Below are 25,691 nucleotides of genomic sequence, written 5' to 3'. Positions count from 1 at the left end.
TGGGCTTTTCTTCTTGTATAAGAAAGGAATGGTATCTCTTCACAGCTATCTTTGACATCAAAGATACTTTATTGGTTATCTAACTAGCAGATTTTAGCTTATTGGCTAATTAATAGTGCTGTGATAGGGAGATAGATTGGTAATATTCAATAATTATTTCTTTATCTCTTTTATATGTTAAAGGATATATTGTAGCCCAAAAGCAAACTAAAAGGAATGAATAGTAATCTTAGAAGATAAGTGTACAGTATAATCAAAATATAACATTAATATTTAAATTCACTGTGATAGGTAGACACTATGGAGAAGAATGTCTATGAGCAAGTGTTTATAATCCATACCCCAGTGGATTAACGGTTATGAGCTCTGTGTCAGTTACAAAAAAAGGAATGAATGTTACTCTTGAAGTCTATTGGATTCTTTATATATAGTTTATTTAAACTAATACTAGTGTTTCATTGGATGTAGAATTTATCTGGAAAGCAATGTGTGAACCACTTATGTTTTCTACCACACAAATAATCTCACACCATTTTAAGTAACTACTCATTAAGGCAAAAACTTGTATACATTAAAAGCAAATTTAGTCCATCATTGTATTGTCCATCAGGGGTGTCAAACTCAATTTTATTGAGGGCCGCATCAGCATTGCGGTTGCCCTCAAGGGGCTGGGTCGGTATGGCCAGGGTGGGCGTGGCCCACTAGGCGGGCATGGCTAGAGTGCGTATGGCCTACTGGGTGGGCATGGCCAGCTCTACATTGTTTGCATCAAGGGTGCCTATGGGGGCCTGGGCAGGAGTGGGACAGATCTGAGGGTCTCTGGCAGAAGGAGGGTCTCTGGGCTAGGGCCAAGGCAGTGGGGGCCGTTCCCTCACTGTTTCCAGGATGGCTTCGCAGGCCACATGAAACCACTTTGCGGGCAGGATCTGGCCCCTAGGCCTTGTGTTTGACATGTCTGGCCTACATTGTCACCCAGATGCTTATATCAGGGTGAGAACAACACTACAATAGCATCCCCCTGCACATTTTCTTCAGCACTGTAATAGCAGAAGTTAAGAATGTCAAAAATGTTTGACGAACACACATTCTTTTGTATGGAACAGAAGATTTCAAATAGTCCATAGCCGAACAGAAATATGTGTGCTTTGGATGGTTTTGTTCCAGACATGGACTGAAATGTGGCCTGTTTTATTTTTGATCTGTGGATATCTGGGGTCGAGTGTTTCAGGTGTTCCATTGTTTTGGCTGCTATGATTGGAAGTTCTTGCAATTGGGATGTTGTCTTGACACAGAAGGAACCATTCTGGACCTAGCTGAAGATAAAATGACTACAAAGCAGAAGAAGCAATTGCTTCGAGGGTCTATTGGCTTCAGCTCATGATTGATGCTTACTCTTATAAAGGTCTCAAATTGTAGAGAGACTATGAAAAGGCAGACTGCAAAAATACACATGTTCATTGGATGGCAATAAATAGTTAGAATTTTCTCTACCTCTTTACTGCCATCTGGTGTTTGTTCATACACATGTAATCTAAATACTTATTCTAAATCCTATTTTCCATGACGAAAGTATCTGACCTGTTTTAGGTATTTATTTCTACTGAAACATTTAATTGGTATTCTTGTATTCATACACATGTAATTTAAGTACTTATTCTGAATCCTATTTTCCATGACCAAAGTATCTGACCTGTTTTAGGTATTTATTTCTACTGAAACATTTAATTGGTATTTTAGGTTTTCTTTCTGCCAAACCTCCCCCAGTCTGAAATGGCTGAACAGAACTTTTGAGAGACATTGGTTTGTTTTGGGTTTGAAATAAAAAGACTTTCCATTTTGTGTGTACTCTATTGTAAATTATAATGTACCTAATTGCACAGTAGCTGGATTCATACAGCATATTATGCTATGGTTGGCTTAACTCTGATTTATATAAAAACTAAGGCCATGTAAATCAAAACCAAGCCAGCTATATTAAAATTTAAGATTTTGTGTGACTCATAGGTCAGTGATAACCTTATCCTCTATGGACGCACTGAATTCTCTTCATTCATGTTAGCAGCCATTATTACATTTGCTCTTATTTTAATATGGATTAATGAAGTAACATTTTATTTGCCCTGATTTATATATTATGTGACAATTGTAGTTCATAAGAAACTTACACCATAGTCATCAGTTTCTCCAACACAATTAAAATAGATTATAAAATAGACAAGTAGGTAGGTAGGTAAGGAAGTAAATAGGTAGATTTCAATATTCTGTAACAGGCAAATCTGTTGCATTTATGTGACTTTTCTTCTCTTCTTTATTATCTACTCATGATCAAATCAGCTGTGTAAGTGTATGTATCAAATCAGAAATATAGTAAGTAGCAAAAATATTAGAAAAACTACTTTTGCACAGATTAGAAATTTTTTTTAATTAGAATGTGTTACCTTTCTGATTATTATCAGTATACTATATTCCTAAGAGCGAGCTATGCAATTAATTTCATGTTTAATAGCCACAGACAATACACTTTGGGCTTAGACATTACAATGAATCAAAATAAATTTTATCTCTTTGATTTAAAATGTTATATGGCACTACCATTGTTTTTAAATTAATATAAATATTAATTGCAATAATACTGTCTGGCTCTTTTGAAAGTTCACCGTGAACCTGTGGTCCTGGAGAGTCTTAATAGACAAAGCCAGGTCCGATTGAGCTGCCTGGACCGATAGGGACTGGATGAGAATGTCATCTAGATAGCACTGGATGTGTACGCGGATGGACCTCAAATGCATGGTCAGCGCCACCAAGATCTTGGTAAATACTCTTGGGGCCAACGAAAGGCCAAACAGTAAGGCTCTGTATTGGTAATGGTGAGTCTTGTAGCAAAACCTGAGGAACCTCCGGTGGGCGGGAAGGATGGGAATGTGAAGGTATGCTTCTGTGAGGTCGATGGACATCAGGAAGTCTCCCTTTCTGATGCTGGCCAAGATGGACTGTAGTGTTTGCATCTTGAAATTCTTATATGCGAGATGCGCGTTTAGCCCCTTTAGATCGAGTATTACCCTCCATCCTCCAGACGTCTTCGGAACGATGAAGAGGATTGAATAGAACCCCCTTCCTAGCTGCCCATCCGGGACTGGTTCTATGGCCCTAATTTCTAAGAAGTGCTGAATAGCCTCTGACATGAGAGCCTTCCTGACTGCATTGTTTGACAGCAAACAAGGAATGAAGCGCTCTGGGGGGACGGACATGAATTCTAGGGACAGACCATTCGATAGTGTTGAGGACCCAAGCCTCTGTGGTGGTGGTCTCCCATTTTTGAACAAACGTCAGTCTGCCACCAATTGGGGAGACCGCCCTGAAGTTATTTAGACTTTCTGAAGGGATGACCCCCCCGGGCCTCAAAAGGGCCACTTTGCTTGGAATTGCGACCTGGGTCTGTCTCTGGTTGGTCGAATTGATGGTCAGACCTGGGAGGGAAGGAATGGGAGGGCTGAGCAAACTCCGATCCTGATCCTGACCGGAAAAAATGTCTCTGGATGTATGGGGTAGGCCATCTATCTGCCCATCTAAGAAGATGAGACATCACCTTACGCTTGTCCTTGTTTTCCACCAAATAAGGTGTCAAGGCCTCCCCAAAAAGCTGACCACGGTAAGGGGCAGTCGCCAAGCGCCACTTGGATTTAACATCTGCTTGCCAGTGCCTGCGAGCGGTAACATTGGAGGCTATGGCCCTAGAAGAGAACCTGGCAGCATGTAGAGATGCGTCCACCATGTACTCCGAAGCAGCCACTAACTTGGCTAAGTCCTGGTGCATTCGGACTTCCTATGGGGGTACTCTGGCCTGAAGTTGGCGGAGCCAGAGAAGGGAGGTTCTGGTAAAGAAAGAGGTGGATGTGGCCGCCCTCACCGCCCATGCTGAGGCCTGGTGGGTCCTGCGGAAGGAAAGTTCAGATTTCCTGTCCTCCACCTTCAAGGTCTTAGCCATATCACCGGACACCGTGGAGGAGGAGAAGAGTGGAGTCAGAGGTTCATCCACAGAAGGAATCTCTAGCACTCCTGACAAGGCTGGGTCAACATTAAAGAGCTTCTTGTCCGTTCCCCCTGGAGAGAGAAAACTGAGAGGTGTTCCCCATTGCTTTTGTACCATGTTGAGGAAGAGAGGGGGACAGGGGATGTGATGTTCAGTGATCACATGCTCTGAAAATACCGGCCTTGAGTCTTGGCTGGTAGACGGACCAGAATGGGGAACCTGGTCAGGACCAATCTAAGCAGTAGCACTGGCCTTATGAAACAGAGATTTAAACAGCGCCGAATTGAATAGACCAACAAAGAGAGGAGGGTCCAGAGTAACATCCTCATCCTCCGAAAGCGGCATTTCCATCGGGTCATACTCCTCAGAAAAAGACCGGGTTAGGAGAAATAGGGTCAGAATATTCTGGTGCTTCCAACTGGGGGAGATAAGGCAGGGTCATCGAGGCCACTGATTCAGATGCATACCTTTGTTGATGTTGTAAGGCCAATCCCTGGGCGACCGCCTGGGAGATCAGAGCCTGAAACTGCTCCAGCGACCACACTCCCTGTCCCTCTGAGGGCCGAAGACCAGCTGCTGTGGGCGTAAAGGTAGCCTTGGGCCTGGACTGTGTTGCTCTGGGGACTGGAGGTGTCAGTTGGATACCTGGTCCCTGGGTAAAGGAAACCATCTCCTCTTGCTCAGCCCTGGGAAGAAAAGGTTGGTCATCATCATCCCCCTCTGGAGACCAGACCCTCTGGGAAGATGAGAGAGGAGGAGCAAGCTGTGGCCCAAATACAGAGTCCTCTGTCAGAGGAGAAGAGACCTATTCAGCGCCCATTGTGCCCTGTTCCTGGGCCTTGGCAAACTGCTGGCCTCTTTCTCTACCACCTTGGAGGACCTTTTGCCAGAGATGGCCTTGAGCTTTCCAGCAGCCTCCAGTTTGGAGGACTTATGCTTTGATTGCGCAGGAGTGGTAGAGGCCCTGTGTGAAGCCTGAGATGCAGTGTTGTCTGCCATCACAATTGGGAGATATCTCAGTGGAATGCTGAGAGGGATCTCAAGCAGAGGAGCCGAGTACTGATCTGAGGCTGTGTGCCACTCCCAGGGATCAATAAGTACTCTATGGCAATGGTGGCTGCAGGACCAACTTAATGGACAACTGGCACACCTGCAAAGCTCCTGATGGCCTTAAGACTAGTTAAAGCACCTTTGGAGCACAGGCCAAGTCTACTGTGGCGGCAAGATCATCTCGGTGATAATGGCCAGCTCACAGGTAGATACCTAGTGGCAACAAGATCACCTCAGTGATAACAGCCAGCTCACTAGACCTAGTTGGTGGCAGTGAGGCCAAGAATGGCACAGCCAGCACACTTTGTTGGAATGGACAATGAGAACTACTAGGTTGAGGCCTAGAACTGCAGTTGAAGCCTTCTGTGCTTGACCATTCACTTCTGAAAAGTTGTGGAGACAAGACAAACAATGAATGGGTCTGATGTTGTTGAGTCAATATAAAACTGATGACCACGAGAAAAGTTGAACTGCAAGCAGAAGGAATCTGAACTCAGAGCCCTCTGCAATGATTAGAAGAAGGAAGCCTGAAAAGAGGCCCTGCACCTGTCCAGCGCCTCAAAGGCCACCTTTCCTTGGATTGACAAAGCAAACTGCAATTCTGTACTTTGGGGTGCTTGAAATCCAGCCCCTCCCCGTCCTGAGCTGGCAAAGACAAACCGAACCAAAAGCCTTCCGGAAGAACGGGGACGATAGCAATGTCCAAAATGGCGGCCGCTACTGAAAATGACCACAGGAGAGAATCTGTTCATTCTCCTCTAGACCAGATAGAAGGCAAACAATTGTTAAACTCTTCGCGTGCTTCTGCTACTTCAGGCATGCTTAAAAACAGGCAATGAAGAATTTCTAAGTGCAAACCTCCCCACAGACTTGCAAAATTCAAAAACCGAATTCAAAATGGCAGCCGCAATAAATGTGCCGCGAAAACGAAAGCCAGAGAAGTCAGAAGAGGCTGCAGGAAAAAGGGAATATTTTCACAGGCTCCTGAAATTTCAGGCACTCTTAAACAGACAGCTGAATGGAGAAAGCTCCCCACGAGGTGTTTTTTTTTTTTGCCCAAGATGGCGGTCTTCGGCTGAGCTCCGTGACCTTCGTGACGGGCTATAGCAGTTTGGGCAGTTCGGGAAGCCCAACGGAGGCTCGGGAAGCCCAACGGAGGTTCGGAGCAGGGAACAGCTGGCGGGCGCCACTTTTTTGGCACGAAGGCCCCCCCTCTGGAATGGAAGCAGCGGCCAGGAGACCATGGGGGCCTGAAGATCGGCCGCGACCTTAGCACCTCAGTTGTAGATCGGAGCAGGGAACAGCTGGTGGGCGCCGCTTTCTTGGCGTGGTAGCCCCGAAGATCGGCCGTGGACACGGCCTCAGAACTGCAACTATGGTGTCTTGGATCCAGGGCCTTGGGCGGCCTTGCCCCCCCGGAACAGCAGGAGCGGCTGGGAGACCATGGCGGCCTGGTGATCGGCCACATGACGGTGGGTGCCGTATTTTACGATGCAGAGAAACCCCCCCGGAACGGCAACCTGGAAGGATACCGGCCTGTAGAATGGCCGTGGCTGCGGTTCTGGAGTTGTTTTTGTGGCGCGCTGGTGCCGCGACTTGGGCAGCGTGGACAGCGGCCGGCCGCTGCTTTCAGGAGCCCAATTTTGGGATGGCCTGGAGGCCCGCAGCTTGGACTGTGGTGATGGGTGGACCCGCTGGCTGCTAACCGGCGTTTATTTTCTGTGCCGCATGAGTCCTTAACGATATGGCCTCGACCCCTCATCGGGTCTTCCTGCTCACCTTTAACTTTATGCCTGAATGGGGGAGAACTATGCATGCTCCTGGAAGATCTCCAACGGCACCATCACGTGACCCATCTGGGTCGGCTTGGTTGGATATTTGGGCATGGTTATATGCCCCTGCCCCTGTGACATCCCCATGAACTGTCCGGGAGAACCCAGGAACTGACCACTGTGAGAGGGCGGTTATGGATCGGTCATCAACCACCCCACTGATGTGAGAGATCAGTTGGGGTAGGTTTATTCCTGTGGTTCGTACTCTGTCTACCCCAGGTTGGATGCCTCAGCTGCAGTGAGAGGGCGGTTGTTGTTCTTCGCCTGGTTACCGGCTCCGGTGAGAGCGGAGCTGGATTGGTGGACTTGAGATACTTCCCAGACTTAACATCATCTTTTGACCATCTATCTGCCCATAGCTGCCCCATGTGGACATTATTATATGGCTCATTTGCGCTATTCCAGTGCGGACCTGTACGCCCTCAAGAAGGGCCCCCCCTCCTGGGTGCAACCTGCCGTCCTTTCCACCTTTTCCCTTAAGGACGGGCCCAATTGTTGGGACCCCGAGAGGTGGTTGGGCTGAGTCCTTCGGGAGATAGGGCGGGATATAAATCCCATCAATAAATAAATAAATAAATAGACAGGGGCCTCTGGTGGAAATATACTAAGAGGCCCCTGGTATGTTTTTTAGCCGGTTGTTTTAAGGGATTAGGGCGGGAGGTGGATGGTACGGTTGGGTGGGAATTGGGGGGTGTTCCACCAACCGGTTGTCAGTCCGGGCCTGAGAGGGTTCCCAGCGAAATGGGTTTGGGGGCCTCTGGTTTTCCCAGAAGCGGGGTGGGGTTTCAAATCCCCACAACGATTAGGAATGGCAGCAGGCAGTTATACAGAGGATCATAACACCTGGGATCACGCCCCCGCTGTCTTCAAGCAGTGGCGTGCACCGACCCTCCAGTCAGTACCCGTTTATCTGGGGGTGAGGGGGACCAGGCCCCTGAGCTCAGGCTAGTGTACTTTAATGCCAGATCCATTGTGAATAAGGCTCCTCTCATTTGCGACCTGATCGAGGAGGAATGCACGGACCTGGCATGCATTACGGAAACCTGGTTGGGCTCAGAGGGAGGTGTCCCTCTGACTGAGCTTTGCCCTCCAGGTTTCGGTGTGCTTCACCGGCTGCGGGCTCAGGGCAGGGGCGGTGGGGTGGCGGTGGTTATACGGGAGACCTTATGTCCGCAGGAAGCCACTGTCGTACAGATAGCCAGGAGTGGGTCACTCCTCCTGAGGTGCGGCCCTGGGGTTCAGTTGGGCTTGTTGCTAACATACCTTGCGCCCAGCTGTGTGGCAACGGCCCTGCCCAAGCTTCTTGACCCCCTCTCAGGGTTGGTGGTTGAGTTTCCCAGACTTAATAGTTCTGGGTGACTTTAACCTGCCTTCCCTGGGAGGGTCGTCAGAGTTGGCTCGTGAGTTCATGGCCTCCATGACGGCCATGGACCTGACCCAAGTAATTCAGGGTCCGACTCATGGAGGGGGTCACAATCTCGACCTTGTCTTTTTATCTGGACAGTGGTTTGATGATCTGGGAGGGGGCTCGCCAACTACTGTCCCCCTGTCACGGTCCAATCACTATCTCCTGCGGTTGGTCTTCTGCTATGCCACCCCTTGCCGCTGGGCTGTGGAGCTGACCAGGTGGTTCCGCCCGAGGCGCCTAATGGATCCGGAACGGTTCCAGACGGCGCTGGGGTCTATACCTATCTCCCTCACTCACAGCCCGGCTGATGCCTTGGTGGATGCCTGGGAAAGGGCGGCCACCAAGGCGCTCGACCGTGTTGTACCCTTGCGACCCCTGACCTGGCGCAGATCCCAGTGGGCTCCATGGTTTTCCGTGGAGTTCCGGGAGATGAAGCGTCGGAGACGGGGCCTAGAGAGCTGTTGGAGATCCAGCCAGTCTGAATCTGACAAATTGCGGTTAAGAACCTCTACGAGGTCTTATCTCGTGGCGATGGTGGCAGCGAAGTCTAACTACTTCGCTGCCCTCATCGCATCCGCAGATAATCACCCGGCCACCCTGTTCAGGGTGACTCGCTCCCTCCTTAATCAGGAGGTGAGGGAGGAGCCCTTGCAGGGGTGGGCCGAGGAGTTTAGCCAGCATCTGATAGATAAAATCGCTCAGATTCGGGCTGGTTTGGCACATCAGCTCCCTCTGTTCCTGGAGGAAGCTGATTATTTGGACCCGTACCAATCGGGCTTTAGGCCCGGGTACAGCACGGAGACGGCATTGGTCGCGCTGGTGAATGATCTCTGGCGGGCTCGGGACAGAGGTTGTTCCTCTGTCCTAGTCCTATTAGACCTCTCAGCGGCTTTTGATACCATCGATCATGGTATCCTACTGCGGCGTCTCAAGGGGTTGGGAGTGGGTGGCACTGTTCTACAGTGGTTCTCCTACCTTCTGGGCCGCTCACAGTTGGTGTTGACAGGAGGGCAGAGGTCCGCCCCGAGGCCTCTCGTTTGTGGAGTCCCTCAGGGGTCGGTCCTCTCTCCCCTCCTGTTCAACAACTATATGAAGCCGCTGGGTAAGCTCATTTGTGGTTTCGGGGTGGGGTATTATCAGTACGCTGATGATACCCAGCTTTTTCTTTCCACCCCGAACCAACCCAGTGATGCCCTCGACGTGATGTCCCGTTGCCTGGAGGCAGTCCGGGTTTGGATGGGGAGAAACAAGCTTCGACTCAATCCCGCCAAGACTGAGTAGCTGTCCATACTGGCATCTCGGATCAACCAATCTATTCCATCGCTAACTATGGGGGGTGAAGTGTTAACCCACGTAGATAGGGCCTGCAACTTGGGCGTCCTCCTGGACTCACGGCTCAGTTTGGAAGATCATATAGGAGCCGTGGCTAGGGGGCCTTTTTCCCAGGTTTGTCTGGTGCGCCAGTTGCGGCTCTATCTGAACTGAGATGCCCTACGCACAGTCACTCATGCGCTTGTGACCTCCAGGATAGACTACTGCAACGCTCTCTACATGGGGCTGCCCTTGAGGACCACTCAGAGGCTTCAGCTGGTGCAGAATGCAGCTGCACGAGTTGTGATGGGGGGTCTCCCGATACTCCCATGTAACGTCTCTTCTCCGAAAGCTGCATTGGCTTCCAGTTGCCCTCCGGGTGAGATTCAAGGTGCTGGTGATGACCTATAAAGCCCTAAATGGCATGGGTCCGGATTATCTTAGGGAGCACCTTCTGCCAGCATCAACTTCCCATCGTCCTGTGTGCTCCCACAGGGAGGGCCTCCTCAGGGTCCCACCAGTCAGGGAGTGCCAGCAGGTGATCCCCAGGGGGAGAGCGCTCTTGGTGGGCGCACCTGCCCTATGGAATCAACTGCCTGTGGAACTCCGGATCGCCCCCGACCTTCACTCGTTTCGCCGGGACCTAAAAACCTGGCTATTTGAATTAGCCGGCCTGGACTGAGGGATTTTAAGGTTTTAAATTTTAAATTTTAAACTCTTGGGGCTGTTAATTTAATTTTAATTTGTACATTGCACTGTTTTAATTTGCCCTGTAAACTGCCCTGAGTCCCTCGGGAAAAGGGTGGTATATAAATCTAAACAAATAAATAAACAGTAGGCATTCAAAACGGCGGCCACCGAAAATGAAAGCCTGAGACTTTTGGAAGGATGCAGCTCAGACAGAGCTTGCAGCTGGGAAGCGGAAGGAGAAGCCAGATACTGCACTGATCCAGAGCAGAGGGAGAGTAGAATCCACTAAGGGGGGAAAAACTATACGATCTGCTCAATTTCTCTGAAGAGATGACTCAGCAGGATTCTGGGAGCCAAATTTGCTATGTCTTTTCTGGGCACAGACTAAGTCATGACTGGGAGGTGTCCTGGCCCAGGAGAGGCATGGCAAGTTTGACAGACTTAGTCTAATTTGGTAGGAAGACAGAGTTAACCCATTCGTGGATTCTCCATTTATCACACTGGAGAACTTGGTCACCCCAGCGCTTCTAGAAACCGTCATGTATGATGACCTCAAGAAGAAACTGCACAACCATTTTGAGCCTAAGCTATCAGTGATAGCGTGGAGGCATGTCTTCGAGCAACGCGAACAACCCGGCGAATCGGCAACAGAATTCATTGCTGCTCTTCGTCAAGCATTGCGAGTCTGCAATTTCTCCGACCTAGAGAAGCGATTAAGAGATCGCTTAGTCTATGGACTTAGGAACAGAGAGCTCCAACAAAAACTCTTTGTGAAGGAGACTCTTTCACTTCAAGAGGCCTTAAAAGAGGTCATAGCAGACAAAGCCACCGGAGGGGCCATGAAGGCATTGCAGCCCTCCAAAAGCATGCCATCTACAGAAACCGTCCACCATGAGGATGCCGAATGATTGGAAGACAGACTCTGACCACGAAGTCGACAAAATCCAGTGGTACCATGAAAGGGGAACGAGGCCATCTGACTAGGCAGTTCTGTTCCCAAGGTGTTTGGGCTGCAGAGGCCGCCATCAATGTGCAGATTGCTGTTTCAGAACAGCTATGTGCTGGGCATGTGGAAAACCAGGCTGCATTGCTGCCGTCTGTTGAGGTTACCAGAGGGACTGCAAGCCACACGAGCCATTCAGGAGAGGTACCGGGGCCCCAGGGTTACACCAAGCAGGGTTCTGCTCCAGCCACCGGAGCATTTTCCGCACTGGTGCCTACCAACCTCTTAAACAGAAGTTGTGAATGCACATCAAAGTTCAAGGAATTCCATGTAAAATGGAACTGGACACAGGCTCCGCTGCGTCCATCATCTCCATCAGAACTTTTCAGCACGTTCGCAGTGGTAGCAACAGAAGGGTCAAGGTACAACCATCTAATATTCTACTTACTGATTTCCAGAATTCCAGAGTGGCGGTCAAGGGTGAGGCCACACTTGCGGTGAAGTTCAAGGGGTTTTCAGGCCCATTAGATGTTATTGTGGTAGATGGCCAACATATGAGCCTCATAGGGCTCGATTGGTTTGATGCATTGGGCATCCAAGTGACCAGCAGTCACCGGACATAAACGGCAGACTTGTCTTTCGTCTGCAAGGAATTCGCAGATGTCTTCAGCCCACGTTTGGGAGAGTACAAGGGCCCTCTGATAGCTTTTAAACTTGATCCCCAGGTCATGCCAATTCGGGTTAAGCCCCTCCATGTGCCGTTTGCATTAAAGCATAAAATTGATGCAGAGCTGGACAAGCTTCGCAGCACCTGTAGACTGTGGTTTGGACCCACCGGGACAGGCTAGCCAAAGGGACTTAGTTGTTTTGACTCCACCAAACTACAGAGCCTGGGTCTACCCAGCACGGCAGGTGAACCGCTAGACCGAGATATTCCGGCAACCCCGTGACACTCCGAGCGAGCACGAAGACCCCCCCCCAAGTACCTACAAGATTTTGTAACCAAATGAATTGTGTGTACTATCCAGGGGAAAGGGGTGTAATGTACTGGCCTTTATGTGCTGTTAGTGTTTGCTTAAATTATGCTGCTTTGCTAATTGCTTAGTTTATGTTGTAACAGTTGCTGGGCCGGCCTAGGCTGGTTGTCTCCAGCCCGATAAGTAGTTCTTTGGGCAAGAAACCACTGCTTTAAACCTATTGGTCGCCGTCTATTGGCCAACCATTTAAATCTGCGCAGCAGCTCCTTTGTTGCTTCTGTTATGTTCTGACCTTCAATAAAGCCTGTTGCTGTTTGAACCTTCCATCTTGCTCAATGTCTGCAACGAACTGACTACACAACAGAATGGTTGCTGGAATTGGGTATGTCTAATTTAATGAAGGACGAGGGGTGACATGATAGCAGTGTCCCAATATCTCAGGGGTTGCCACAAAGAAGAGGGAGTCAAGCTATTCTGCAAAGCAGAATAGGCAGGACAAGAAGTAATGGATAGAAACTAACCAAAGAAAGAAGCAACCTAGAACTAAGGAGAAATTTCCTGACAGTTAGAATAATTAATCAGTGGAACAGCCTGCCTCCAGAAGCTGTGAATGCTCCAACACTGGAAGTCTTTAAGAAGAGACTGGACAGCCATTTGACTGAAATGGTGTGGGGCTTCCTGCCTGAGCAGGGGGTTGGACTAGATGACCTCCAAGTTCCCTTCCAACATCATCATCATTATTATTAATGGAGGGTGGAACCTCATTCTGAATTCAAAATGCTTTGAAATAATTTTTTTTCTGTCTTCAGTCTCTTTCTATGCTCAATGCCTTTACATATGTTGTAATACTGCTTCTAACAGTTCTCTGAAATCCTCGATATTGCTTCCAAGATCTTTCTTGGCTTTGGCTTCTTTTCTCTTCTTGGCAATTTTTACTGTTTGTTCTGAGATTCAGTTGGCTTTTTCTGGTTGTGTTGGCTTTTGGCTGCCTTTTTTAGATTCACCCTCAACAACTTCAATAATACTTCTGATTCCTTATAAATGAGATTCAGGACTTAAATGTGATTCCTGATGCTCTCCTTGAAAATGGTAGCTATATGCACAAATAGTGTGAAAACTAGTTAGCTTTACTCCTCCACTTTAGCTTGACTTGAAATTTGCATATAAGCAGTTTGTGATCTGTTCCATTGTTAGAACCTGGATAGATTTTTGCTTTATAACTGTGCTCTTTCACCTCTTTTATCAATAATATAGTCAATTTGATTTTTTTTACTTCATCTGATAATATGCATTTGTAACTTTTGACAGTTGGAGTTGTTGGAATGATAGCAATCAAGAAATAATTGAATTGGCAAAAAAATGGTAATAGTTTTTTTTTGCTTCCTACCTAGACCAAACAATCCAACTATTTTCCTTAGTATTTCCAGCTTTGGCATTCTAAACTCCAATCAAAACAGCATACTTTGTTTACATGTTTTGTTAGTTTCAGATTAAATCTGATCATAAAACCCATCAAAGTCTTCTTCTGCATCAATGGTTGGAGTATAAACTTGGGTAATTGTTATATTAAAGGATAGTCTATATCAAATATGCTCCTTGCTATGAAAGCATCACCATTCATTATTTTTCTTGTTCTGAGTATTAAACAAAATGTTCTTATGGCTTCAAATCTCCAGTTCCAGTCTATTTCAATTTACTGATGCCTAAGATGTCAATGTGTAGTTAATTCATTTCCTTTTTAACTTAACCCAACTTCTTATATTCCAAGTTCCCATTATAATTCTGTCCTTGCAGCATTGGATTTTCTTTTTCGGTATGGAAACAAGAAAGGACATCCTAAAGGCTTTAATCCAGCCAAGTTATAAACATCATTAGTACTGCAAAGATGCTGAGCTCTACCTTAAAAGCATGTTGAGAGCTGTATAACCAGAGGGGCCCATCATCTAGCATTATATCTTTTATCGTTTTATACTCTCTGTTCATGTGATTTTCTTGTTAAAAATGCAAGAGGGGCTTATCATTGCCTTTTCCTGCCCAGTGTAAAATGATGTCTTTGCCACTGTCACTAAAATAAATAATAATAATAATAAAATAAAATTAATAATAATAATAATAATAATAATAATAATAATAATAATAATAATAATAATAATAATAATAATAATAATAATTTAATTTCTATACCGCCCTTCTCTCGAAGGACTCAGGGCGGTGTACAGGGCAATAAATACAATAAAAATACAATGTACAAAAGTTAAAAAAGAATTAAACATTGTGGCCCAATTACAGTGAAAATAATAAAATTAATATTAAAATACCCCAAACTCATCAGACCAGGCCGGCTTGTTCAAATAAGTAAGTTTTTACGTCACGGTGGAAGGAGCGAAGGTCAGGAGCCATCCGGAGCTCAACCGGTAAACGGTTCCAAAGGTCTGGCGCGCCCACAGAGAACGCCCTCCCCCTGGGGGCCGCCAGTCGACACTCTCTGACCGATGGCACCCTGAGGAGGCCCTCTCTGTGGGAGCGCACTGGACGAAGGGAAGTTGATGCCGGCAGCAGGTGCTCCCGTAAGTAATGATCATCTGCCTCCAGTATCTTCCTATGTTGCTGTACCCAATAAAGGTACCTGCTTGCTTTAGCTGGGCAGTTGGATGGCCATGGTGATATTATATATTCCACATTCTCCGTGTCCTTTGCTCATCTCTCCCAGAAGCACCCCCTCTTCCCAGCCAAAATGAAGTATAACAGAAATAGCAGTCTGGTACTTAATGTGTGCTTACTTCTAGAGCTAAACAGGCATCAAGATTAGTAACCATTGATAGCCATATACATATGTCTAGTTTTCTTTAAAATATTTAATATTAGTTGCAATAGTTACATTTGACAGCACGTGAAATCAGTTAGGTGTTTTGAAAAAAACTTTACTGATCTTAGTCCTAAATGTGGTTTCTATATTTAATTTTAATGGATAACTGCAGTGACTTATCAATGTGCAAATGCAGCTATAACTTAAATGTTCAAATAAACCAGTATAATTCCATCATGGCGAAGACTACTTCTCAATTCCACTTTTCTTTTCCCCCACACAGTCCAAATGGAGAAAAGTAAGCTAACCAGCTCTAATCTTTGTTAATTTGTTCTATTTAAGCAGGTGCAAAAGATTCTAACAGATAATGATTATTCTAGGGCTACAGCTTTTTGTAATATATCCCTAATTATCCCATTAACTCACAAGTAGTTTAGCACACTTCTCAAGCAGGAATGCAGAACCAGAAACCAAAATGAATATGTGATTTCCAAAAGCTTTGGATATAAGCTGAGTGTTAAGTTTTGACTTTGGCCAGGTTTCTTTTTTATCCTAGCCCCACATACTCTTTAAAATGTTGGGACTGCGATGCTTTTAAAATCCATGTGTACCTTTTAGCTGGGGAAAAAATATAAACCTGTATTAAAGTACTGGTATTTTAATAGCCTCAGATATTTTCTTAACTGTTTCTAATATTGAGCATCACTTCTCACTCAACAGAAATCAAACTCTTCAAAATAGATGCAATATGGATATTTAAACAATTTATCTTTTTTGCCTTAACAAGATATTTTTTTAAATTTTTTTTAATCTACCTTTACTATTTTTATAATTCAAGATGATGAATGTCCATATTTCTTCCTCCTCCTATTTTCCCCACAACAACCCTGGGACGGGGCTTGAGTGGAGACAGAGTGATTGGCTCAAATCACCCAGCTGGTTTTCATGCCTAAGACATCATTATAATTCATAGTGTCCTACTGTAGCCTAGTGCTAGAAAATAGACCAAACTCTGTCAGATCTTAAAAGTTATTGATAACAGAAATAAGGTTTTGGAGTACCACAGCAGCTAAGCAATATCCCAAATAGTGTAACTTTCAATAATTACAGATAGATAAATCGTTCAACAGGTACACACCTATTATTGTAAAGCCTACTCATCCTAGAACTAACCAGACAGACATATACTTAAGCTTATTGACATGCTGAGGCTAACTGTATTTTATAGTCTTGTTAAACCTCAGGGATTTTATTAAATGAAGAAAAAGCTGTACATATTAAAAACAAATGTAAAAGATGCTGCTATGTAAGAATATAAAGGAAAAATGTTGAATAAATGAATTACCTCAACAAAAAAAATCTCCCAAATGAGCAAAGGAGAATAGCCTAAAACCTTTTATACCATCAGTACTGATGGTCTGAAATCAGAAAAACATGCTAACAGTTTATGTAATCCCAAATCCAGGCAAACAGTAGCATTCTTCCTCAGTTTTCATCCTCAGTTAAGCAAGAGCCCAACAAGTGGTAGCTTTCTGAAAGTCGGTATGTTAGTTGCTTTTAAAAATAATAATAACTCAAACTATGTCACTGCCGATAAATATTGTAAATTCCACATTCATTTTTGTTGCTGTTTTTCACTGATTAGATAACTGACAAGTGCCACTATCTGCAATGTGAATCAGTTTTTTTCTGTTAAAGTAGCTGTCATAATTTAGATAAGTGGATTTAGGATTTAAATAGTATTTTGAGTAGTGAAAGGAGAAAGTATGTTTATTATTATGTAATAGCTACTGGGAAAGTCCTACCAATTAGTTTGTTCCAGCATTTTTTTCAAAGAAAACAATGAGCATCACAATATATTTCAAAACTTGCTTTGTTCAGTCCACATTTCCAAATTCATGGGGAATATAAGCCATTTGTGGGAAGAAGAATGAAGATGTAAGGGAAACAACAGTAAATGTCCCTTGGGTTAGGCTTGCCCGTAATTATATAAATACATGCAAAAGCTTGATTTTAATTTATTATCATCCAGCAAACTAAGGTAAAATTGTTTCTAGTTAAATGGTCAACAGATAGATGATAAACTTCAGGGAGTCAATTGCAAGCTCTTCAGACCCCTGAGATCAATCAGATAACAACTTCCATATATCACCCCCACTCTCCTGTTCAATGCAGGGTGAGCCATTTCACAGCAAATCATAGCTGTAGTCATCACAGTTTCTATTGGTTGGAAATACTTTCCACTTTCTTTTCTCACTTTAAAGCAGCTAATAGCCTATTGTTAAAAAAAAAACCCATCAAAATCAAACTTGTTTCTATTCATCTGTACAAACAGTACTTTTGTGAACAGGATCTCTACAACTGAATAATATTGTCACTTTATATTTCTATTATGGCAACAAACTGCATGTGGATAATTAATGAAATAATAAATATATATTTTCCCTTTCCATCTGATACTGGAGTGTGCTGACTGGGTCTTCTTCACATTCCATTGATCAAGTATTTTCATCTAGCTGGATCCAAGAATCAGATCTTCTCTGTTGTGGCATCTGCCCTCTGGAATGGTTTTCCCCTCACCCCGATCTAGATGGTTTCCATTTTGATGTCATTTAGGAAACTATTAGACTTCCCCATTGAACTTTGCTTATCAAAAGCTGGCTGTGAAGGTAGCAAATGACGATCACATGACCCTAAAAATGCTGAAACTATTGTAAATACAGACCAGTCGCCAAGTACCTGAATATTGATCACATTATCAATATCAGTACAGAGAGAAAGGTTAACATTATAGTTTTTCCCTACGATATTTAGCATCTGATCATTGCAAAATAAACTCTATCCAGATCTAGTAATCCTCCATTATGTTGAAAACTCTCAACCCACATCACCAGGTCCAAATGATCTAGTTATAAATTTGTAATTTGATTTTAAGTACCCATTAAGCTGAAGCAATGCTCACAGTGAACACTAGATTCCACAAAAATCTACTACCTGTAGCAAATCTTGAAACTATTCTATCTGCTGTCACCAAACCAGATAATTTGAGACAAACTTCCTTTTGATCTTTTTTACTTATTGCAAACTTTATGCAATAGTCAATCTGATTGGCTATAGTGTATCTTCAGTAAGAATGTCTTTGCATTTTGAACATAGAACATTGTTCAGTTCCAAAACTTGTATTACATTATGCTATTGCTGCATTCAACTCCTGAACTTCATCCTGTTAACATCTGCAAATGGGCATGCAGAGTATTTATGAAAGTAACTATGAAATTAATATCCATTTTTTTTCTTGAGAGCTCATATCTAGAAGGCATTTATTTATTTATTTATTTATTTATTTATTTATTTATTTATTTATTTATTTGTTTGTTTGTTTGTTTTTATAAACCGCCCTTCTCCCGAGGGACTCAGGGCGGTGTACAGAGTAAGGTAGGCAAACATAATGAAACAGTACTGAAAAACAATAATCAAAACAAACTGGGACCCCAATTAGAGCTATCAGGCCAGGCCGGACTGCTGGAACCAAGGTTGTCCCTTTTGATCTTGTTCTATTTACTACATCGAAGAAAAAAGATGATTCCCACTATGTAAGATATATTTTTGAAACAGCAATAGTAATAAAACTAGCTCCAAGAAAACAGTTCTGTTGTGAATCTTCCTGCCTGCTTCCAATCTGACTAGCAGCACTTCAAGCCAATCAGCACTTTAAGCTAATGTTTTCAGTTCCACCAAAATTTAGAAGGACCCAAGAGTCACAAAAACTATTGATAAGAAGAATGTACCCAAATATAAGGAGCATTGGAAAGGAGTTCTAGTCACATAAGGGAGAAAGCTGAACTAGACGAATTTCTTCTACAATGCAAGCAAGATTTCTGCATGTGAAGATACAAATCGTTGGTGATATTTTTAGGTTCATTTTTGAATTAAGTTAAAATTATTACCATTGTGTAATATTTTATCTTTTGTGAACACTATTTGGATATTGGGTTCATTATCTGTATCTATGTGCACATGCACAAAGCTTGGATGGAACATTGCCCTTTCTCTTGGAAAGACTAGAAATGTGGATTAAAAAACTTAGAGAGAATATATGTATGACTACTAACTGAACAAACTTATGTAAGTCTAAAAGTATCAATAAAACATTAGCATCACAGATCATACAATTCATGGTCAGAACTATATATATATTTTTAATGCCATAATATGTTGCACCGGTATACATTTTTAGTTAATAATTTTCTACCTGTTTTATCAAGTGAAGGGAAAACATCAGCTTGTAACTATAACAATTCAATTTTTTTTTGCTAATGGTAAACTTTGCACTGTTTTTAAATGTTTTAAAATAAATCAAGTAATTTCTAGAGTATTCTACAGATACTGCTATTGGAATGTTGTTGGAATGATATGAGCAATTTAAATTTCTTTTGACTAAGTTCCCAGAACTAATTATTTCGGATTGGCATCTAAATATACAGAGTGCACCAATCAAAGAATTAATAGTGGATAATTGACTACTTTGAGACTGTTAATTGTATTTCCTTCATGATACACCTAAGAAATTTTAAAATGGTACAGAGATTTTCAATGAAACATTATCAAAATACTAACTTGAAGGATGTCACTGAATTCAGGATAATGCAAGTACAGACAAAACTGCATTTAGAATGTCTTATCACTAACCATATCACGTTTTCCAATAAAATGAAAACTGGAACAAGAAAAATGACAAATCTATATGCCAAGCAGTATTAGAAATTGCCAATTATCTATTTGTTTAATAAATTAATACAGAAATCTAAAATTATGGTAAATCAAAATTTGTGTTATAATGTGTATTGGTATTTCCCCCTTTGTCTAATACCATATGCCTTTCAAGGTTGCCTGTCAGATTGACCAATCTCCTGATACTTCATCCTTAGATCAACTTGTCTTGGCATAAGATTCACCCACACATCCTGGCTAGATTAGAATCATTACTGCAGACAAGAATGAAGCTACAAACTGCTGGTCCATTGCAATGCAATAACATCAGGAACATCTATATTTTTGCAAGGATTTAAACTCAAGGATTTTTCTCTCATACTTTCAGATTAATGTAATTGATGCAGTGCTTGGTGGCCTTGAAGTCAGGTTGTTGTGACATGCTTATATAAAAGCCATTTATAACCTGAGAACCACTGGTTCCTGTATCTTCAGCCTTAGTCCTTAAAACACCTTCTCATAATAAATGTAGTCATAATCTTAAGATTCTCCATTGGAGCCCTGTAGTTATCAACCGGGAGACAGATGAAGATAAAAGGCAAAGATTTTCAGTAGTATGTGATCTGCTTTGGAAAGGAGTTCTTGACTCTTTGTCATCACAACATTCTTTCATCTGAATACTTGGCTGTGAGGTTCTAATCTCATAGTTGCTGAAATTAAAGCACTAATTTTATATATTCAGTGATGTACTGGATTATTATTAATGCATTTGTTATTATTATTTCCCTTATAAACTGAGCCAAACTGAAATTCCCCTTTGGCCAAATTCAGATAAGAGGAATTAGAGTGAATTGTGATTTGCTTGAGGTTAGACAAGAGAATATGTGGCACAGAATTCTTCTGTACTGTTATATAAATTTCATATAACATAATATAGAAGCATATCAAAATGCATAGTTGAAATAGGCAAGTAGTCATTTGATAAGGATTCATGGAAGTCAACTAGCATAAAAAAAATACTGACCTATATGCAAAGAAATATATTTGTTTCTTCTTTGGAAGTCTCCAAAGTCTTGTTGAAGCTTACTCATATACAAAGACTTCCTCTTCTATAACTTCTCTTCTGTTTAGGCCTAGTATATGCAAATGAAGTACTCAAATACTCCAGATAGTTTATATAAACTATATTATGAGCTCAGGATATGACATTATGGCTGAAGTTATTATTTAGATTTCTATTATGATTAACAAACTTATATGCAGACATGTATGTTCACCACTCGAATTACTCAAAGTAATAAAGGCAGGATAAAATATAATAAAATAAATACATAATAAATAAAACATTACTGCTATCAAGTTGGCTATCTATAGAAAGAACTTTCCATTAGAAGTAGTACAAATTTAAACACTGCATCAGTTCTAATACTAAATTTGGCTGAGAAAAGTGAGATAAGTCTAAAAGGAGGGCATGCCTTGCTCCATTACCAAAGCCAAGACAGTCTGACTAGAACCTCTGTAGACATTAGACAGCTACCTTGGGGGCAAGAGCAATGTATCTATATTTGGAAGTTTAATGACCATAACAACATATAGGTTATGATATTTGTACTAGATGAATAACATCCCTGTTAGAAAGAGCAAGGATTCAATAGAATATAAAGTTTATCATCAGTTTATAAAAAAGGACTTTCTTAGAAAATGAATTAAAAAGTCATATTTTGATGCTATTTTTATTTTGTCTGAGTATACATAAACTCTAATATGAAAAATACTTCTCAGATTATGCAAATTTTCTAAATCAAGTGGTCACACTTCCAGTGTCTATATTTAAGACTACTATTCAAAAGTATTTGGAATTGTTAAAGAAAAATATAGATAACAAGTTTGGTTGAGCAATTTCAGGTCTTTTACTTTTGTTATGCATAGACTATGTAAGAACAAATTACATAAAGCAACTTCCAGTTAGTCAGCAATATAAATAATTTTTCCATTCTTATATATATTCTATAAAATATACATTTAATATTTTAGTACTTGAATATACAGATATTCTATAAACAATATATCAAGCCACAATGTTGGAGAGATTCAAGCAAGAAATTTTTTTTGTTAAATTTTCATTGAAACTACTACATAATTTCTTCCATCTGAATGAAATTTATGACTTTCAAGACAAGTTTGCTTAAGAACTTTCTTAAACATTGCATATAGTTATGGTTTGATTATAACTATATGGAATTAATTTGTATCAAGATTATGGAATGAATTTAATTTGATAGGAAATACCATTTTTATGGGTCTCTGCTGTGCATACCAATCAAGAAAAGAATAGCACAGTAATTATATTTAGAGATTAAAATGGAAGATATTAAATATATACTTAACACATAAAAAGGTATACTCTTTTAAATGTCAGGGAGTGAGTAAGAAAAAAAAAGTTGAGGCATCAATTTACCATCAATAGAGGCAAAGATGAACATCATCTTTAAAATAATATTCCAGTCCATTAAACAATAATAGCTTTTAATCTGTGATGCAGCTAATAAATGTACTTTTGTAAGTCTGTATGCCTTAAAACTAATGAAAGAAAATTAAAACACAAGATTAGCAATAGACGAAGTACTCATTAATGGCATCTTTATAGAAGACATAAAGAACAGAAATAATTTCAACTGCCTATTTGCAAGAAAGGATTAAGGGTTAACTTCTCCCAGTAATTTTGATCAGTAAACATTTGCAAGTCAAACAGGATTCTACTGCTGGGAAATCTCTAGTATCCAGAATCTATTATCTAGTCTTTTCCAATGATGATGAATGTATAGCAGCTTAAGTTATTATTTATTTTAAAATATTATAATTAGAAGTAACAATAGATCAAAGGTTTTGCTCCTGAGCACAAGGTGAGATATTTTCAATCAAAAATCACGCTTAAAATACCTGGAGTAGCACATATCCTATACACCTTTTGTTTTCTACAAATCATGCATGCTGCAGACAAACATTTGTGCTAAACAATCTCAAATCTGGTTTTCTAGTATTAAGCACAAAGGAAAAACACTGACAACAAGCATGGTAAATAAATCCCTCCCTTGAGAATGAAAGCAGCAGACAGAAGAGGGCTGACATGCATGCAAGAAAAACCTCACACACCATTTTTTTTCTACCTGCACAAGTTGCCATTTGCTGCAGCCCTCAGAATCGTTTTTTCCCAGCTGGTCTCAAAAGCAAAATATTCAGGCACTTCTCAAGGCATCTGTTGATAAGCTTTACAAGTATAATATTCCAATAAAAGTAATTTTAATAGAAAATGCATTTCCTTTCCTGCTCAGGTAAACATGTTTACAGATCCTGCCCAGAGACTGGGTGGTTCAGATTTGCATGTCACACACACATGTCGTCAGCAAGAAAAGCCCCCTTTTCTCTATCATTAACATTTTAAATAAGGTAACAAGAGAGCGGCTCTCTCCAAACTTACCTATAATATAGACTCATCATGATATATGCACAGGTCTAAAACAGGAAAATAACTACACGCACACATACACACACACAGTTGTGCTATAAATAAACCCACCCACAACTACTACTTCAGAATCAACACCAGGTCAACTTGCTAGTCGGTTAGAAGGCCGGTGTTTATATGAGCATTTCGCACGTTAAGATTCATAACCAATGGCGCCCTCCCGCCCTGGGAACGATAATTCCTTCTCCGGGATATCAAAACCCCATGCAAAACGTCATGATCTTGGACCAACCGCTAAAAACCTTCCTATCCATAACCGTATACAGGAAATGCCAGACGAACACAAAAAACTGCCAAGAAAGGTTACAAAACCTCCCGTTTGACATCCTCTGAAATCACCAGCTTTCCCGTTATTTTCTGTAAGAATTAAGGGACTGAATCCAACAACACAGAACTTTCGTGTGTTTTATTTCCCCCTTTTCAACTCATTTCTAAAAAACAAAAACAGACAAATGGGAGAAGTAAGCCTCATTCCTTATATAGGCTGTAACAGTTCATTGCGAAGAAGCGGAGGAAGGAGAAGGGGGGGGCCGCAGCGGCCAAATCGTTACCACCCATTATTATGATTATTATACAAACAGGTACCACGAAATCCAAGAAGAGGACGAGAGAAAGAGAAACTTGGCTGATTCACGCTCCCTCCCTAACCCACAGCGAAGAGAGCTCCCCCCCAATCAGGTTGATAAAGGAGAGAAGATATTAGGGAAAAGGGGGGAGGGGGAGTCCACTTCTACTAGTTCTGCCAAGATCTGGAGGTTGGCGGGGTGTAAGAGGAGAAACAATATGTTCAATGGCTACGGAGATAAATCAACATGCACTGCAGGCACTAAAAGAGGCGGAGGCGAAGTGGGGGGGGGAGAGAAGAGGGGGAAAAAAGCAGAAGAGGGAGGGGAGGAAAGTGAGAGCAAAGGAGGGGGTCCCTTTCAAGGCGATGTCAGGGGTGCGCATGTGGCGCGTTTCCCTTGCAAAGAAAAAATAAAATCAAATCGATACACACTGCAGCAAGCAACAGTGCTTCCATCGCCGCCGCCTCCTCCTCCTCCGCCGGGGCCAAAACACGCCACCCTCCCGGACACCAAGTCCCCATTACAGCCCTCCTTCTGCTTCGACGTTTCGTTGCCCGAAGAGTTTGCTAGTTACGCGCACTCCTTCCCACGTTCCGCTAAAAAGTGCTCAAAGCCCACCGAACCTCCATATCCCCTCCCAAGCACCCCAAATGTGAGGGAAGGGGAGAGGGAGAGTAAGGGCAGAGCTAAAGGGGTTTCCCCCAAAGCACTGCGTCTCCCTCTGACTTTCCTGGCGTGAGAGGAAGAGGAAGAGACGGGATCGAGTCCCCTTCCTTCAACAGCCCTCGCCCAGAAAAGTTTGGGGAGCGGGGCAACGCGGCCTCCCCCTTTCAGAGCCACCGGGACCCGCCTCAGCTCAGGTAATAAGTTTGCAAGTTGGGGCGGCGGAGGTCGCCGAGAGGCAAAGGAGCGGCCTCCGCCGCCCCTCGTGGGAGATCTAAGCACCCTTCAGTTCTCCCCCGGAGAGCGGAGAGCGAAAAGGGGGCGAAGGGAGACGGCGCGCTAGCGAAGCAGAGGAGGCAGGGGAGAGAAGGTGGCTGCGGGCGGCGAGTAACGGTCCCCGGGCAGGCGAGAGGCATCGGGCAGTAGCCGGCTGAGCGAGGAGGCACCGCTAGGCGGAGAAGCAGCAGCCAGGCGGGGAGGGAGCGCAGAGCGGGCTAGAGGCAGGCGGTCGGGCAGGCAGCAGGTAGCGGATCTAACGGTGCAGAGGGACCGGGCTCCTAGGGACGAGCTCCCGGGCAATTACTTTCTACTTCTCGCCTCCTTCCCTCTCTCTACTTGTCTCCCGATCCACCCAAGCTCAGCCCGACCCGGCCCGGCGCCCTGAGCGGCCCCAGCCAAGCTCGGGCCGCTGCCCGGCGAAGCTGACTGACCGTTATTGCGCCTCGGGTTCGCCTGCTTCCTGCGCTTACACCTGGGGCCATCCGCCATGATCCTCTCGCTTGTGTCTAAATGCTCCAGTCACCTCCTCCCCCCTCCCCCTGCACTCCCCCCTCAGCCCCCGCCCGGACCTGGTTTACGACACTGGGTGGTTTGGTGTCAGTGTGTCTGTATGTGTGTGTGTGTATGCGTGCGCGCGTGGTGCTTTTTTTTTACTTTTTTACATCACCTTCCTACACCTAGTGCTCGGCCGCCGGAACCTTGTTGCCAGGGGAGACGGCCGCTTTACGGCAGCGCGTTTGAACCGGCAGGAGGGAAAAGTTTCTCTCAGCTCGTCAGTAGGCAGGTACTGTTTATTGCGGGAGGGGGGACCCCCTAAGGGAGCGGGATGGGATCGAAGGGATACAGGGGAGTTTCCTTTCACAGGAGGGATGCCCAGGGGGAGGGGCGAGGAGCGGAGAG

The 25,691-nt window shown here is 43.4% G+C and overlaps 1 protein-coding gene across 1 annotated transcript in view; it reads right to left on the bottom strand.

Annotated features, from left to right (window-relative positions):
- The window catches only part of ZEB1 (zinc finger E-box binding homeobox 1), a gene marked incomplete at its 5' end in the record, with an annotated part of 99,544 nt that extends 74,264 nt beyond the window's left edge, over positions 1–25,280 (bottom strand). The window contains one exon of the mRNA XM_083376207.1: positions 25,223–25,280. Coding sequence (XP_083232333.1) covers positions 25,223–25,280 — 58 coding nt within the window. The remainder of the gene's footprint in view (positions 1–25,222) is intronic.
- Between the last annotated feature and the right edge of the window lie 411 nt (positions 25,281–25,691).

The sequence above is a fragment of the Vipera ursinii genome (genome assembly GCF_947247035.1).
Source record: "Vipera ursinii genome assembly, chromosome: Z".
Classification (NCBI taxonomy): Eukaryota; Metazoa; Chordata; class Lepidosauria; order Squamata; family Viperidae; genus Vipera; species Vipera ursinii.
Note: the sequence above shows the minus strand (reverse complement) of the source record. Positions and strands in the feature narration are given on the sequence as shown.